This window comes from Centruroides vittatus, unplaced genomic scaffold, assembly GCF_030686945.1.
Source record: "Centruroides vittatus isolate TY-2023 unplaced genomic scaffold, ASM3068694v2 scaffold_2802, whole genome shotgun sequence".
NCBI lineage: Eukaryota > Metazoa > Arthropoda > Arachnida > Scorpiones > Buthidae > Centruroides > Centruroides vittatus.
The window spans coordinates 70,946-87,890 of NW_027122693.1; the positions used below are offsets into that span (position 1 = coordinate 70,946).

The 16,945-nt window shown below is 33.0% G+C and overlaps 1 protein-coding gene across 2 annotated transcripts in view; it reads right to left on the bottom strand.

Moving 5' to 3' along the window:
* The window catches only part of LOC136987833 (uncharacterized), a 49,780-nt gene extending 33,715 nt beyond the window's left edge, over nucleotides 1–16,065 (bottom strand). For both annotated transcript variants that reach the window (XM_067285578.1, XM_067285577.1), the window contains exon 1: nucleotides 15,716–16,065. In XM_067285578.1, the coding sequence (XP_067141679.1) occupies nucleotides 15,716–15,790 (75 nt within the window). In that variant the 5' untranslated portion in view covers nucleotides 15,791–16,065. The remainder of the gene's footprint in view (nucleotides 1–15,715) is intronic.
* Between the last annotated feature and the right edge of the window lie 880 nt (nucleotides 16,066–16,945).

The window sequence follows — 16,945 nt, forward strand, 5'->3', positions numbered from 1 at the left end:
AAAACAATAAAAGTTCTTTATTATTTTCATGAAAATTACGCTCTTAACCTCAGCAATTCTAAAATAAATTACGTTTTTTAAAGTAATTTTAAACGGATGTTATATTGTTAATCTGGAGTTAAGTTCTTTTTGACAATGGCATAACCTTTATTATCAATAAATAAGAAATTCCAGCAGCGAGTTGCATAACTTTTCCGACAAAAAAGTTAAAATTTCGTGTAGCGCCATCTGTTACGAGATTTTATTTTTAAAACTTTTTATATTACTAATTATTATAAAATGGCAAAAATCTTAATTTTGAGGGTAGGGAGAAATTTTTAAATGGTAAAAACGAGTGAAATCTTTATTAAGTAACGATATGACATATGACCCCCTCCCATCGACCTTTAACCCCGAAAATTTAACAGCATGAATTTCCTTAATACCCATACTGCCATGCAAAATTTCATAAATTTTCGACCAAAGGCACGGGAATTATTAAGCTTCAAATTGGATTGACAAAATCGCGCTTCCCATTGCCATACTTTTCTTCTATTATACGTAACATCTGTTCTTTTTTTACTTTGCCTCTGTTATACGGGAAAGTATTGATAAAAGAAAAAAAAATCCTGAAATTATCTTCCTTGACGCGATAGAGAATTCAGAATTTCACTTTAAATTTCTCGGAGTTTCTCCTTTTATGCAGTCGTGTTTTATCTCTGTTTAGCAGAAAGTTTATTTCTGTGTGTGATACAGTTAAAGAAATGTCCCATTTATCTGGCATTTGTACTCCCTTTACATTCAGGAACATGTGGCTAAACTTTCCAAAACACTGCACCGACCTATCCACGTGGTGTTAGCGTGATACTTGTTCACCATTTGGATTCTGTATCTTTGGCCCTATCATTCTAGGATCACTTAACAATTCCCTTTCATTCTGTCTGGTTTGCTCTCGAACCTTTATCAATCAGGATTGGTGAACTCAGAAATCACGTCATCTTTCTTCTCTCTTTCAATCAATTCTCTTCTCCTTTCTCTTCCTTTCAGAAATTACATCTTGTCTTCTTCCCAACACTTTTTCCTCTTCTTTTTTCGTAAAAAAAACAATAATATTTCAATTGTGTGACGTGTTTTTCTAGCTTTATTCGAATTTCTAGAATCTAAATTCTTCGTGAATTTAAATGCGTAATTAAACAAAAAAAAGCATATAAATTGGATAACTAACTTTTGGGACTCCTTATATATAGGGCTGTCGAGACCAATCGTAGGTTCTGTGTCTAGGACCACCCCGATTCCTCTAAACGCTCTCATCTTATCACATTTCCTTTTCCTCCCTTTATGATTTGTCGTGGGTTCGTGCCTCAACAATGGCCGCTCGTGCGGAGTTTTCTGGGTTTTATTTACGTTTATAACACGTAAATGATGGCCATTTTCCACAAAATTCCTCTTGGGAGGCAGATCGCCCACGTGTTATGTTGCCACATCCCTTTATGCAATTGAAATTATATAGATTTTAACTTGGACCTCCCCACAGGCCTCACGATCAAGGTCTTACAACCACCCCTTCTCGATCCAGCCTATATATATCTTATATATATATAAGATACACAGAAGAAACCTAACCTAACAAAAGGATTCATTGTTTAGGTTTCTTCTTTCTTTGTCATTCTTCCGTTGAGTTATAACTAGTTTTTGACCCTCCTATTGTTCACTCTTGTGTTTTCATGCAATCTTCAGGCAGAATTACTAATTATAGACAATAATGGGACGTGGAGGTGGCATAAAGTGAGCATAGAATAGACATAAAGAAAATATACGTGAGGTATGGAAAAGCAACGAGGGGGTATAAAGGAAGAAAAATTGAACCATGCTCTACTATACACATTCGTGTGTGTGTGTGTATGTGAATTTATTTATTAATTTAAACTTATAAAAGTGAGCAGAAAGCTTGAAAAAAAAACATTATTTTATTTTAATAAAAGGAAAAGTAAATGTTAAAGTTCCTCTTAAACCGAACAAATTTTTAAAGTACATTGGAAACTATTGATGTTTTATGTCAACATAAAAAATTGAATCGGTTCCAACATTTTTTTTACCTTTGTTGTCAAGGGAAACAATAGCTGTAACATACAACAAACATTATGTAAAAGTAAGCATAAAAATTCCATACAAATCTATTGTAAATTCGGGGGTTTATGCTGATGTAAACAACCTAAAACCTAAGGAACGATTACTGCCGACAACCGGAATAAATACTGGAACGACCGAAGATTTCAAGACAAGAAATTTCAAAATAAATTCTATTCGATCGACAGATAGACACACAAACACATAATTTGAGTTTTTCTTGTTTAAATGTTATGTAAAAACATAGTTTTTCGTAATTATAAATTGTCCAAACATATCTACTTTTTTAACCTTCTATATTTTGACTTTTTGACCACCTTGAATTAAAGTTTGATTTATTCGGGTATAACAAACTTTGCGTAATATATTTTACATTTGTCACTTTCTAATCTATCCTACAACTCCACTATACATCCTCTGTACCTCTTTCATCCCAATTCACTATACATCCTTTACATCTCTCACATCCTGATCCCTATACATTCTGTGCATCTCTCACCTCCTGATTTCTATACATCCTGTACATCTCTCACCTCCTGATCTCTATACATTTTATACATCTTTCACCTCCTGATCACTATACATTCTATACATCTTTCACCTCCTGATCACTATACATTCTGTACATCTCTCACCTCCTGATCCCTATACATCCTGTACATCCCTGGTCTTATAACCTCATGACAAATAACAAATTTAAACTGTAAATAAAATCACCGAATGTATAGAGTTTATGTAAATTCATTCATTTAAAACCGTAAAATCCAAGAAAACAAGACTAGTCTCTGAAGGGAATAAATGAGAAAATATTAAAGTCGTAATTAAAATATGACTACTTATATTAAAATTACAAGTAAATAACTTAAAATATTTTTGAATTAATGTAAAATAAAACTCGTGTTTACTCTATAACTGAAGTAGAAAAGTAAATAATCTAAACTCCATTACACCCTCGTTATAACGAACACGGGATGAACTGAGTTAAGTTATTCGCTACGAGCGAAATTGTTCGCTATATCGAATGATCACTACACCAAGAACCCCGCGACAGCATGAATTAATGTATATCAGTCAAATAATTACGATTTTTACATAAACAATACAGTCGATCTCCGATTTAGCGGCACAATTCGATACCAATTTACTCAAACTTTGGTTTATCGCTAAATCGAGTAAATTATCTCAAACGAGCCGAGTATTGTGGCGATATGTTTTTTTCTCGAATGTGACGCTGTACAGGGGTACGCTATATCACGATTTGATTGTAAACATCAAAGTATAATTTATTTCTAAGCCAACATTTCTAAATACACCGGCTTTAAACGATATATCAAGCCGGATACTATTACTACTTTACGCCATTTTGGACGATCAACTCTACCTATTCCTTCAGCTACTTTTCAAATTGCACGTCTATACATTCTCAATATCGTCCGTTTGTCTGTCTGTACTTCCTTAATCTCGAGAACGCAGTCAGACAGATGAAAATCGAGACCAGATACGGAGGTAGGAAGTATGTAGGAAATTTCCGGTCTGGACCGGAAGTCACGTGATTCTTTTTAAAAAATACGGTTAAAATTGCATACTGGCATGGCGACGACGCCGCGATAATTCGACTTTTGACATTAATTTAGCGGAAAATAGCAATAAATAGCGTGAAGACATGTAAGAAATTCGAATTTTTTTTAAATGCAAATGAGCCTTCAAACAATGGGAATTACGGTGAAGAATTATCGATTTTCATCAGTAAAATTCGTATTGTTGGCATTTAATATTCATCAGCATGAAATATTTATGGCAATTCGCAGCGTGTTTACTGAATTCCCAATTAGAATTGCCCATATTGTAAATTACGGCAACGAAATTATCATTATTAAAGAAAAGCAATTTTGTTCCACTTATCAACTTGGTTTATAAATAAATTATTAACTTGGGAATAACTTAATTAAAAAGTAAAATTGTATCGTCCGGGCGGCCATCTTAATTAATTTTTATAAAATTTCGAAGTAAAAATGACGTACTTTAAATTAATTGACGGTGGTAATTAAGTTGCGTGTAATTGTTCGCCGTATTACGCGTATTTCCGTACGTAAAATGTGTAGTAAATTACATTTTGTACGTAAAATGCATACAGCAATTAAGTTGTATATCTATTCTTCGCCCAAAACTGCGTGCAATATAATTTAATTGTTCATAATACACTAAATTTCGTACATTTTAGTGCATAAATTGCATACAACAAGTTTCAAACGTTCTATAACCATATTTTAATTTCGAAAAATGTACACGCGACTTCCTGTCCAGACCGGAAGTTCTTACATAGTTAATCGGAGTTACCCCACGACTTCCATATCCGGTCTCGAATTTCGTCTAACTTAGTTTTCGAGATTAACGAAGGACAGACCACCGAACAGACCACTGAGGGGATGGGCAGGCTGTATATTTACATGACTTTTGTGGCAAATACTCGTCTCGGCGCCATTTTATTAATGCTTATTTCTTCCATACAAATGGAATTTCATCTTATTGATTTTTACAGCCTCATAACTGAGATTATTACTCATAAAATTTGAAATAATCTTATTTTTTCACAAAAATCTTACGTCTTCATTACTTTTTCTTTCAATAAATTCAAAGTTTTTGATGACTCTTCTATTTTATGCGCATTTTTTCCTTCGTTTTTAGGAAAATTTACTGCTAATAACATATCAAAATACTTTATTTTTTAATATTTCATCAAGTTTTACGACTTTCTTCGTGTGGTTTAGAGATTTTAAATATTTATTTACATTCATTCCCCTCTAATTAACGTACTCTACTGAACAACCCCTGTTCAGTAGAGTAGTTACATATTTTGTTGAGTAATTTAAGCTCATGTAAACAATTTTTATTGTCAGAGGTCATTTCGTAAGTAAATTCGGGTGTTACGTCAAATTTTCGCGCGTATAACCTGCAAGGACTTTCAAAGACAAATTGAAAGGAGTTTCAGGAGGAACCTGTAACCATGTTTACAAGACAAATTGAAGAGACTTTCAAGAGGAACCTGTAACCATGTTTAAAGGACAAATTGAAAGGACTTTCAGGAGGAACCTGTAACCATGTTTACAAGACAAATTGAAGAGACTTTCAAGAGGAACCTGTAACCATGTTTAAAGGACAAATTGAAAGGACTTTCAGGAGGAACCTGTAACCATGTTTAAAGGACAAATTGAAAGGACTTTCAGGAGGAACCTGTAACCATGTTTACAAGACAAATTGAAGAGACTTTCAAGAGGAACCTGTAACCATGTTTAAAGGACAAATTGAAAGGACTTTCAGGAGGAACCTGTAACCATGTTTACAAGACAAATTGAAGAGACTTTCAAGAGGAACCTGTAACCATGTTTAAAGGACAAATTGAAAGGACTTTCAGGAGGAACCTGTAAACATGTTTACAAGACAAATTGAAGAGACTTTCAAGAGGAACCTGTAACCATGTTTAAAGGACAAATTGAAAGGACTTTCAGAAAGAACCTGCAAACATGTTTACAAGACAAATTGAAGAGACTTTCAAGAGGAACCTGTAACCATGTTTAAAGGACAAATTGAAAGGACTTTCAGAAAGAACCTGCAAACATGTTTACAAGACAAATTGAAGAGACTTTCAAGAGGAACCTGTAACCATGTTTAAAGGACAAATTGAAAGGACTTTCAGAAAGAACTTGCAAACATGTTTACAAGACAAATTGAAGAGACTTTTAAGAGGAACTGTAAGCATGTTTACAAATTGAAGGAACTTTCAGGAAGAACCTGTAAGCATATTTACAAGACAAATTGAAAAGACTTTCAGGAGGAGAATGGGTTACATATTGACAGGTGATAGAATTATATGCTGGCAAATTCAACTATTTTATTGTATTTTCTTGCGGATCACCCGCGGTATATCTGTATTTAAAAATCAAATTGAAAGAGGCGCGAGTTATGAGGTTAGGGGAGTTGTACGGCAGTAAATTCGAGTATTAAATTGAATTCATTTGTCTGTAACATGAAATAATGAAGTAACAAAAATTAATTCAATTTAATTAGTAATAACAAGTAAACAGTATTTATGTACAGAACATCTGTTTGTATATCCGTAGCAAAGTTTTGTTCCTAATCTTTCTACACAATTCACGAGAATTCTCAAGACGAACATTTATTTGTATAAAGTAAAAGAAAATCACACAAAATAATAAATTTTTTGTACTTTTTTTTATTTTTTTTTTTAATAAATGTTCGTCTTGGGAATTTCTGTTTGCAAATGAAACTTTCTGCAAGATAAGAATTACCGAAAAGATTTAAAAAAAAAAAAAAAAAATTTAAATGCATTTAATGTGGGTAAAAGTTAAGAGAAAACTGCATCCTTCCAGCACCGAATGCCTGAATGTCAAACCCGTTTATAACGTTCTCAACTCTAGATTTTAACGCTATAAAGGGGGTTCGGTACCCGGGAAATTTTCATTCGGTTTCCATCTTTTGCCATCTTTTATTACAAAAGTATAAATTGAAACACACGATGCCATACATCCTCCTGTCTAAAAATACACTGTACTTATTACGATAAAAATACGACAGCGATAACAATCTCGACCTATTATGATGCTAGTCAGTATCTGTAATGACTAAGTGAAGGTAATGAAGTCAGCTCAGGTAATGACCACAGTCATAATGCATATAATGAACAGACTGCGTGGTAATGTTATACTTTACCTCCCTATGTAAGGTGGGTTCGGACAGACATGCGTACTTACACATGAATATTCGCGAAAATAAATTCTATACTATTTTAAAAACATAACCCCGAGAGATAATAATATTAAATTGAAGTGAGGAAAAGTTAGTTTAAGCAGCGTAAACCTGCTTAAAACGACCTCGTGCTGTAGGGGAAATCTTCTGTCAGATATACAATCGAGTCTCGATGTAGCGCCACTTTATATAGCACTAACAAATATTTCTAAACTAATTTTTCTTTTAAATATTAAACGAGAAAACTCCTCGGTATCTTTGAATTACTACATGTACCATTGTTGGCACCAAATCACGTGACTTTCTGCACCCACCAGTATCCTAGTGTTGTAGAACACAATAAGGGTTGGGGCCCTATCAATATGGCCAGGTGCAGTTATCCGGGTTTTCTTCACGTATCTAAAACGGGGAGATAGTTTTCCGTAGGAAAGGAAACAACTCCCCTTTCTAGGTCTCCCGCATATTGCGCTGACGTATCTCATCAAACCGAACCATAGATGAATTTCCAACACTTAAACTCACCTCGTTATTACGTATACATATTATTGTTTCCGGTAATTTAGTGTAGCGCTCCACTTAATTTTAGTGACGTTGAATCGAGGTTTGACTTCGTCTTTTCGTATTGTAAACGTAAACTACAATTAATAAAAATAAATCGTCCTCGTTTCATCGTTAGTAGTGCAAAATGTGACATTTTAAACATGTTCTTGGCCATTAAAAATGACGAGTTAATTAAGGTTCCTGACCCCCCTCCACTTCTAAAAGTCCTTTCACTTTTTATTACATCGGGTGATACAGAAGTTAACATTATTAACGCTTTACTGATAACGTAATGACTGACACCTAATTAACAATAAATGACTTTTCTAAAAGCACTTTTACTTTTTTCTTCATTCCCTACCTTTTTCTCTTTCTTTTAGCTCCCGTTTATTTCATGTAATGTCTGAATTTTATCTTCGATTCGGTGCCATTTTGATTTTATCACTTCGATTCAGCGCCGCCGTTTATTCCACCTTTAAATTGGCACTAAATCGAGTGCGGCACTAAATTTTTTCACATAGTAAAAACTGTATAGTTTAGTGAGGTCTATATGCGTGTTTGGGCCTCTGAATGGGCGCTAAATCGAGTGTTGAACTAAAAGATTTCCCCTCTGTGGATTAGTCGTAGAAACAAGGAATTGGAAAGAGTGTAAAATATTAATTATGACTATTAAATACTGTAATTTATATACAGTTGGCATGTGTAAATAATTACACCGAAATTAAATTTTGGTGTAATTATTTACACCAAAGGAGGAACAGAAAAGAACTGAAATTCTATTATGGAGGAACAAAAAAGGACGGAAATTCTTCTTTGGAGGAACAGAGAGGACGGAAATTCTACTATGGTAGAACAGAGAAGGACGGAAATTCTACTATGGAGGAACAAAAAAGGACGGAAATTCTTCTTTGGAGGAACAGAGAGGACGGAATATTTACCTGTACTCAATGTCAATTTATAACAGTGAACGAGATATGACGACTCGCTTTATGACGGTTTCGCAGAAAGTGAGTCGTAAAAGCGAGTTTATATTATACATATAAATCAAAGTTAGTGTAGAATAAATGAATATATATATAATAAAAAAATACAAATAAAATTTAGCAATTATTATATTTTATTCTACTGAAATTTCCTTCCGAATTTCATAGACATTTGCAGACTTTTCTACCTACAAACACGCCCATAATGTATCATAATCAGTCATAATATGCAGCATATATAGCCATTGTAGTCGTGTAATTTGTCTAAAAATAATACATCCAGCTTACAAAGAAATAGTGTAACAAGATCATGAGTGAAAGAAAATCATCCCATAGGAAAATTAAATAAGTGACAAAAGATGATTGATGGAACAATATTAATCCATTGACAAATCGAGAAATTCCAACGAAAGTAACGGGATTAACAATGCATAAAACCATTGTTATATATCTTCTAACATAATAATTTAATTCAATTAATAATCTTGTGTGTTTATAGGAGTAAAAGTCTTAAAATATCTCTCAATTGAAGCGTCATCACGTAGGAAAAATGACATTTATTTACAGTCCCTATCTTACGTAAGAATGTGTTAAAATTATGCCCTTACTTTACGTAGGAGTATGTGGGAATTATGCTTCTACCGTATGTAATACTACATAGAAATGTACCTCTATCTTGTGTAGGAATATGTGCTATTGAGACGTCACAATAGATTACGTCAAAGTAAAAAAGAGCGAGTACACGCTATACGTGCTTACTATAGTTGTCTAACCTAAAAATAACGACTTACATAATGTCATTTATTTGGGGCCCTAACATATATTTGCACAGGGCCCTCCAGAAATACTGCTTCTTCTATTCTAAGTGTTTCCTATTTTATAAGCAGGAGTAGGCGTATCTGATCGTAATTTTCAACCCCCCTCTATAACTATTACATATATCACATATTTAATTAAATAAATTACGTTTTACTAATCACTAATTAAGTTCTAGAATAGTAATTAATCTGTTGAACAAATATTTAATAAACTTTTCGTAGGCGATTGGTGACAACGAAGATATTTCATACACACCCCCACACTTAATGTTGTGTTTATTTGGTGTTTCTCCATTAAATGTTCACATTTTATATAAATTGTGTTCGAAAAACACAAATTAAATTAGAAAGTTGATCAACGCATTTAACTTTTAAGTTATTATAATTAATTATAAACCTGATATCCGAGAAAACTTCATTAAAATTTGCATAAATACGCTAAATAGATGTCATTTCTCGTGTTAATTATAAGCAAATACGTTACATTTTTAGTAAATTTGTAAATTAAATATAATTAAGAATTAAACATCTTTTAAGGAATTAAATTGGAACGTGAAGCGTAAACAATTTCAATGAAAATTATTTGGACAAGCTTTAAAGAGGTTTAAGACGAGAGGAAAAAGAAAAGCTTCAGAGGAAATAAATTTCCTCTAAGCAGTTGACGTCAAGGTCATTAGCAGTAATTTCGTCTGTAAACAAAAATTACCTGTGAAAATCAAATTACTCGTTAATGAAGATTTATTGGTGAATATCGAGATGAAGTGTCTGTCTTCTTCGATAGTTATCGACACCGATTTTTATCGACAAAGAGAAAATCAAGTGTACTTTGTATTCTTACCCCTATAACACTCCTCAACATCGAAAGGACTATACAGAGAAGGACTGAAAGTAGTCCTTTCCTGCATATTTTAAACTACATCTGTACCCTTTGGAGGAACAGAGAAGGACGGAAATTCTACTTTGGAGAAACAGAAAAGTTCCGCAAAAAGTGCTTTAAAAGATCAGAGGAAAAGTGAAAAACTGAGGTATTGTAAACATTACAACATTGTGTATTGTTATCCGAGTTAATTATTTGGACAAAAGTGTTACGATGTATAATTATGTCAAGTATATCCAAAAAATTGAGGTGTGTCCAAGTAAAAAATCGAGTCAATAGCATAATCTGTTATACTATAAACGGGACGTCATAAGAATGAGCAACTAAGGGGGCAAATTAATCTTTTTTATGGTATACCATGAAAATAACGTGGTACCAAGTACCATTAAGGTGCATGCTACTCCCCCCGATATAAGGCTTCCCGCGGGGAGATTTTTGCGCCAGTGCATTTTTTTGCGAGTGTAGCGCTATACTGGGGAAATGTAAAATGTGTAAATATTTTTCGAATTTTATTATTAAAATTCACGCAATCTCAAATCAAATTTCTTTTGAATAAATTACGCATTCGGTTTATGAAAATTTATCATTCAAATATTTGATTAATATAAATGAAACGGATTTAATTATAACGTATTCTTTGATAAATATGCGCATTTTATTATTGCGGGAATTTTTAATTAAATTTATTAATTACATATTTGGCATGCTATAAATTAATACGAGGATGTAATTTACTTGCACATTATTAAAATAAAAATCTCCCTTTCAATCGTATGGAAGCATTTATCTAATAGCAATTATGAAAATTATGTACATATTTTCTATTTCCATGAATGTATACGTACTTATGAAAATATAATTAATGAGTACCATACATTTTCATGACTACGTGTGTACTGGTGGTATTCGTGTACTCACGAAGAAGTATGGTACCCATTAATTTACGTATGGTACTTACTTTCTTGAGCATTATTAATGCATAGTACTCATGTATTTATGGAAATGTATGGTACATATTCCTCACTATTAGGCCTATATGCAATCTTCAGTTTAGCGCCACACTCGATTTAGTGTTTAACACTTAAATTTCAGTAGCAAATAAATGGTGTCGTTAAATCGAAGATCGACTGTTTATAAGTACATGCCAAGCATTCGTGACTACAGAATTGACAAAAAAGTAAGCATTTTAAAGAAAACTTCGGGTAATTTTTAATAATTCCTCGATAAATCACGCATCTTCGATTTTGCGCTTCAAGACTTTTCATGTCGCGTGCTGTTCTCCGTCACTCATTCAGGTCAGGTCCATCCGAAACGGTCAGAATTGATAGGCAATAAAGCCTTATACACTGGGATGACGCATTAAACAATCAACCAATCAATTTCCTGATTCGCTTTAATGATTATTGCATTTATAGAAAAGAAAAAAGGACCTTTCCTTCAAAACTAATAACTTTTTTTTTTTACTTTGTATTTTGACAGGCAAGTGGCATAAAATGCAGCCTAAAAATAATTATGTTACAGTAATTGTATTGTTGTAAACATTTATATTCTTCAGTGCCGAGTGAATAACACCACTAAACTTGGGTAGTTTCTGAGGAGCGAAATAGTCGCGGGTTCGCACCTCACTAGATTTCTGGGTTTTTTTCTCCTGTGTAACACCTAAAAAGGGGCTATATTCTCATAGAAATAGCACTGATTGGTTGGTTGCGGGTTCACGTGGAGGTTTCCGGGTTTTCTTGACGTGTTTAACACCTAAATTGGGTCAGTTTACTATGGAAAGTCCTTTCTTGGAAGGATGTACAATTGTTTGATTTCTTTTGTTTTATCAATCGAATCCAAGTTTCTGCGGGGGTATAACGCAAGCAAGTGCAATAGTAAATTTACGGTTTTTCGAAAAGGATGTCACGTGGTTTGTTTCACGTCACTTCCTTTCAAATCACGTGACTTCCGTGCCCCCAAACACGAATTTCTCGAAGTCTTCTATTTAGCGCAACGCTCTGTTCAGAGGCAAAGAAAAGATAAAGCCAAACCGAAACAGGACGAAAACGGTTAATGTAAATTATTAAATATTTAATTTGTTATTTCAGATTTAAAATTTAAATGTTCCTTTACTGTAAACAATAGAATAAAACAGATTAAATTCTTTTATTTTTTATTCTTTAAATATTTAAATTTTGCTGAAAAGTAAACTCATTTTAATTATTCATTTAATCGCGGAAACTGATAGATTTTTCCATTTTCTGTTTGTGAAAAATACCCATTTTTCAGTATAGTAAAACCTCGATATAGCAAATTTTTAAATAATGCCACCCCAGTAAAGCGCCAATCGATATTCGTGAACGAACCCTCTCCATAAATATTAAATAGAGAAAATATGAACGATTTTTCGCTTATATCGTTCTAGCCAAATCACGTGACTTTCCGGTACTTCGGTTTAGCGCCACACTCGAATTAGTGTGAAATCTCGAGACACCAAAAAAAAAAGAAAGGAACGAAACTTAAGCGGTTTGAATGTATTTATTGAAGTTCTTATGTTTGATTTGTGAAGAAGATCCATCAACGCTTTATTGAGGTGGCGATATTTACGGCAGCGTTATATCGAGTTTCGAGCGGTATTTATTGGGTAACGTTTGTTACAGATACACCTTAACGCACAAATGGTTTATCTTATTCAGAAATGCACTCATAAGAAAGGTAAATATGCTAAACTTCTTTATAATGCCACCTGTTTTTTCAAAGGAAATTCAATACAGTTTCCTTTCAGCACATTCAAAGTGTAAGAAATAACAGTTACTTCCTTCAGAATCATCACTTCTCTATTCATAATCTCATATCCATTGCTAATATGTAGCGAAAAAACCGAGTAATGTATCGTTTCTTCACGAAATTCCCTCTTCGAAGTAACGAAAAAAGTCGTAATTTTGATAATAAAAAATACTATTTTGCAAGAAAGTAATTTGAATAATCACTTTGGAAATGGCATCCTGCTTACTCTTTCCTTTGTAATCTCGATTCCTTTCTCGGAAATAAGAAACTTTCCGAATAAAAAAACATTGTTACCGGGTATTAATAAAAGAGTTTCTTCTTTTAATATCGCTTTTCTTGAATTTCTTGCAGAAAAATAAAAGAAAATGGAGATAATTTAATAACTTTTATAAGTAATTCTATTGGAAAGTACAAACTCGAATAAATTTAACATAACCTCGATTAAGCGTCCCCCGAAATAACATCACCTCGTAAAGGATGATTAGATCGTAGAATAAGGTAGCGTATATCTCGGCATCTCTTGGCCATCTCAGGACCTTTGGCACTTCCGGTGGGCACTCATTGGCCATCCGAGTTTCCCTTAAAATTTCCAGGAGGCACCTTCTTGCCCATCTCAGAGGCTCCCTTGGCACTCTCGTGAGGCACCTCCTTTGGACATCTCAGAACGTCTTGGCACTTCTGGGAGGCCTCATTTGTAATCTACCAACGAGGGTGCCTCCTGGAAGGGTTTTCTATGAAAACCCTTCATCCTTCTATTACCCAGAAGGCATCCTTCTATTATCGTCAATATCTGCCATCTTCATTATGGGCTTGATCACACCCATTAACACCATTAGTCCAGCAGTGCTTCAGAACACGCATTCTGGAGAGGCGTATTTTAATTTGGCACCCATCATCAATGCCCCATATTGTTTAATTCCTCTTCAGCTTACTTACATTCATTGCTTCAGAAAATTCCTCACACCACCTGTCTGGTCCCAAGCTTCTTTCAATAGGGTGATTTAACGTGTGTAAGGCTTTGCTAATACGAATATGGCGCTATTTAGAAGGACGCTACATCGAGGTTTTTCACTATATATTACAAACTCCTTAACTACCTTCAAGAAACGTATAATTAATAACTCGTGTGCCTTTTGTTGATCCTGTTTAATTCTTTTAATTAAACTTTTCTTCAGAATACTGCTTCAAATAAACACGGGTATACATTTTATGCTTTATTTTATTTTGTAATAAGTCTAATTCAACGTTTTTTAACGTTTTCAAGCAGAAGTAACATTTAGTGATCGCGAGCTATAGGTTGGTTTTATATCATTTAAATAATTAACTATATTTTAAATTATTCTAAATATTTTATTGAAAAATTGATAAATAATTAAAGCGAATCATATAAGAAAGGTAAGAGCTTTAAAATAATTTTGAAATATTTGGTATTGTTGTAATTAATTGTAAAGAAATTTGACACTTTAACCAACCTTGTAAATTGAAATAATATTCTAAATTAATTTACTGTAGGATTAGAATATAATGTATTTTAATCAGGAGATTTATGTAAAGATTTTAAACCATTCTAGACGAAAAAATTTTTAAATATAAGCTTTAAAATCGCTCCAGATTAAAGAAAAAATAAAATATAAAAGTTTCTCTTTAAAAAATGATGCAATTTCCTGTACATTTACTGAAATTTCATAAAATTCTTCAAGAAAATCTGAGCTTTTTCAGAATTTTTAGAACGTTTCGGATTTCAAAATCATTTTAGAATTGTAAAAAAACCTTGGAAAATGTTATACAATTTATCATTTATTCGTAAACATGTCAATAAATGAAGCTTATATTACATCTTGTTACGAAGGATTAAACACGTAACAAATTGAATATCTATAAATATTTTATTCCTCATCTTTCAAATAATTCAAATATATATTTTAAGGATCATTCTAATATAAACTTTTTATCATTATTTTGCTTTCTTAGTATTATAAATAAGAACATACACCAATGTAACAGCGATTTTAAATCTTTACGTTTGCCTGCACCCTTTAAATTTCTTAAAAAAGCTCCCTTACCCTCTAAATGATGTCAATAGAGTCTCTTACCCTCAAAAAACAACATGTATGCAAAGTCTCACCCTCTAAAAATACCCTCTAAAGATTCAGAAAATTTATTAAAATTGAGTTCTAGGTTGGTCACAGAAAGTAAATTTAAGAATTATTTATACTTAATTATAATAAAATATTTAAACTATTTTTATGATATCGTATTTAGTATACTTTAGTATTTTATTATAACTGAAATTTAAAAGATAATATTAAAAACTAAATCATATTATCGTTTAGTATTTGCACGAGAACTTATCAGCCGGTAGCTCGCGATCTCTAAGTGTTATAAATTTATGTAGCAAATAGACAAAAGCATGAAAAAAAGGTTTCTAACAACGAATATAGAATATTAATTGTGTTTTTATTTAATAATTTAATACACTTTAAGGTTACTTAATAATAATTTAATTGTTATAATAATTAAGGGGCTAGGTAAGAGCATCATTAGAGAATGCTCTTATGTAAATAACGTAATGTATTATAGATAAAAATAAAAGAAAAATTCGCGATTAACTAAAAAAAATTAACAATTACCCGGCTATTTTTTGAGGATAACTTACAAAAATTTCATCTGTCACCTCACAAAGGGCAGAAATTGCAAACAGAAGTGTTAGAAGTGATATAAAACCTACGAGTATATAAATAAAACACGGGCAAACGGTACTTTATTTAGTGTTTATTTAGCGTTATAACGAGGTAAATTTTAATAAAACCTCACAGAAATTCACTTTATAATATTTAAATTAAACAAAAGAAAAGACTTACCAAACTAAAAAATCCACTGAGGAAACTACCCGTGCGTAAAGATTTCCTCCAACAGCACGAATGCAAAATGGCCATTTTCGTCAACACGAGCTATTAACCTTTGTGACTAAGCACGTGAAACCATTAATATTTCCATGGGGATGTGAAACAACGCACCTCATCCTGTCGACAACTTTGCATCAGGCACCCACGTGTCCTACACTGCAGCTACGAACACCAGAGAGGCGAGTTATCACTCTATATCGATCGCGGTCGCTGCGCCAATCTCGTGCCAGATTATCACCCACCCTCCCCTCACCTGTGGAATATGTAACATAACAAAGGATACGACGTGACGTCACGTTCTTCCTTCTCTATACTTATTCCTAATGATTGTAATTCGATAATTAATGGAGTTATCCGAACAGAATCGTAACAAATGACCCCATCGATCGGTTTTTAATTGCGTCTCTATACCAAAAATTGTTCCATTTTAATTAAAATCCCTATTTTTTTTTACCATTTTGAATTTTTTCTAAGTCAGAAAGACTTATATTTACTCAGGAGAGAAAAATAAAATGATTTACTTACGAAAATCGAACTCTGACCCTCCTGGTGACAAGTCGTTCTTTACGCCTAAACTTCGATTTAGCGTCGTCTTAGCGCCGAACACGACTTAGTGCCAGTTTCCAAACTGTCACTAAGTCGAGTTCGGCGCTAAACTGAGGTATTTAAAATAATAAATGTACGTAATAATACAATGTTTTTTAATTTTTTCATTCATCGGCTCAGTACCCTTCTCACCCCGTTCATTTTCTTCTCTTTCTCATCCTAGGTCCTATAGTAGGGTCTATCCTTAATAATAATTATAATAATGGCGTACAGGTACGAGGGTGTTTAAAAGTCACGTGATTTGACTCGTTTACAATGCATAATCGTACATTTAGTAATTCACGGATATAACGATTTTCTAATATAAATATATATATATATATATAATATATATAAAGAGTAGACCCGTTTACAGGTACTTTACGACAGTGGCGCTATTTAGAGGGCCTTGTATCGAGGTGTTGCTGTGTAGGTTATCTTTATTATCTAAAGTTTTATGACTATCACTCGATAATTTTTACCCTGGTACAATGTTTGACTAACATACACACCATCAATCGTAGACGATCAAACCTCGATTTAACGCCACCATCTCTTCGATTATTTACATGGCATTAAATCGAGTATGACGCTAAACTG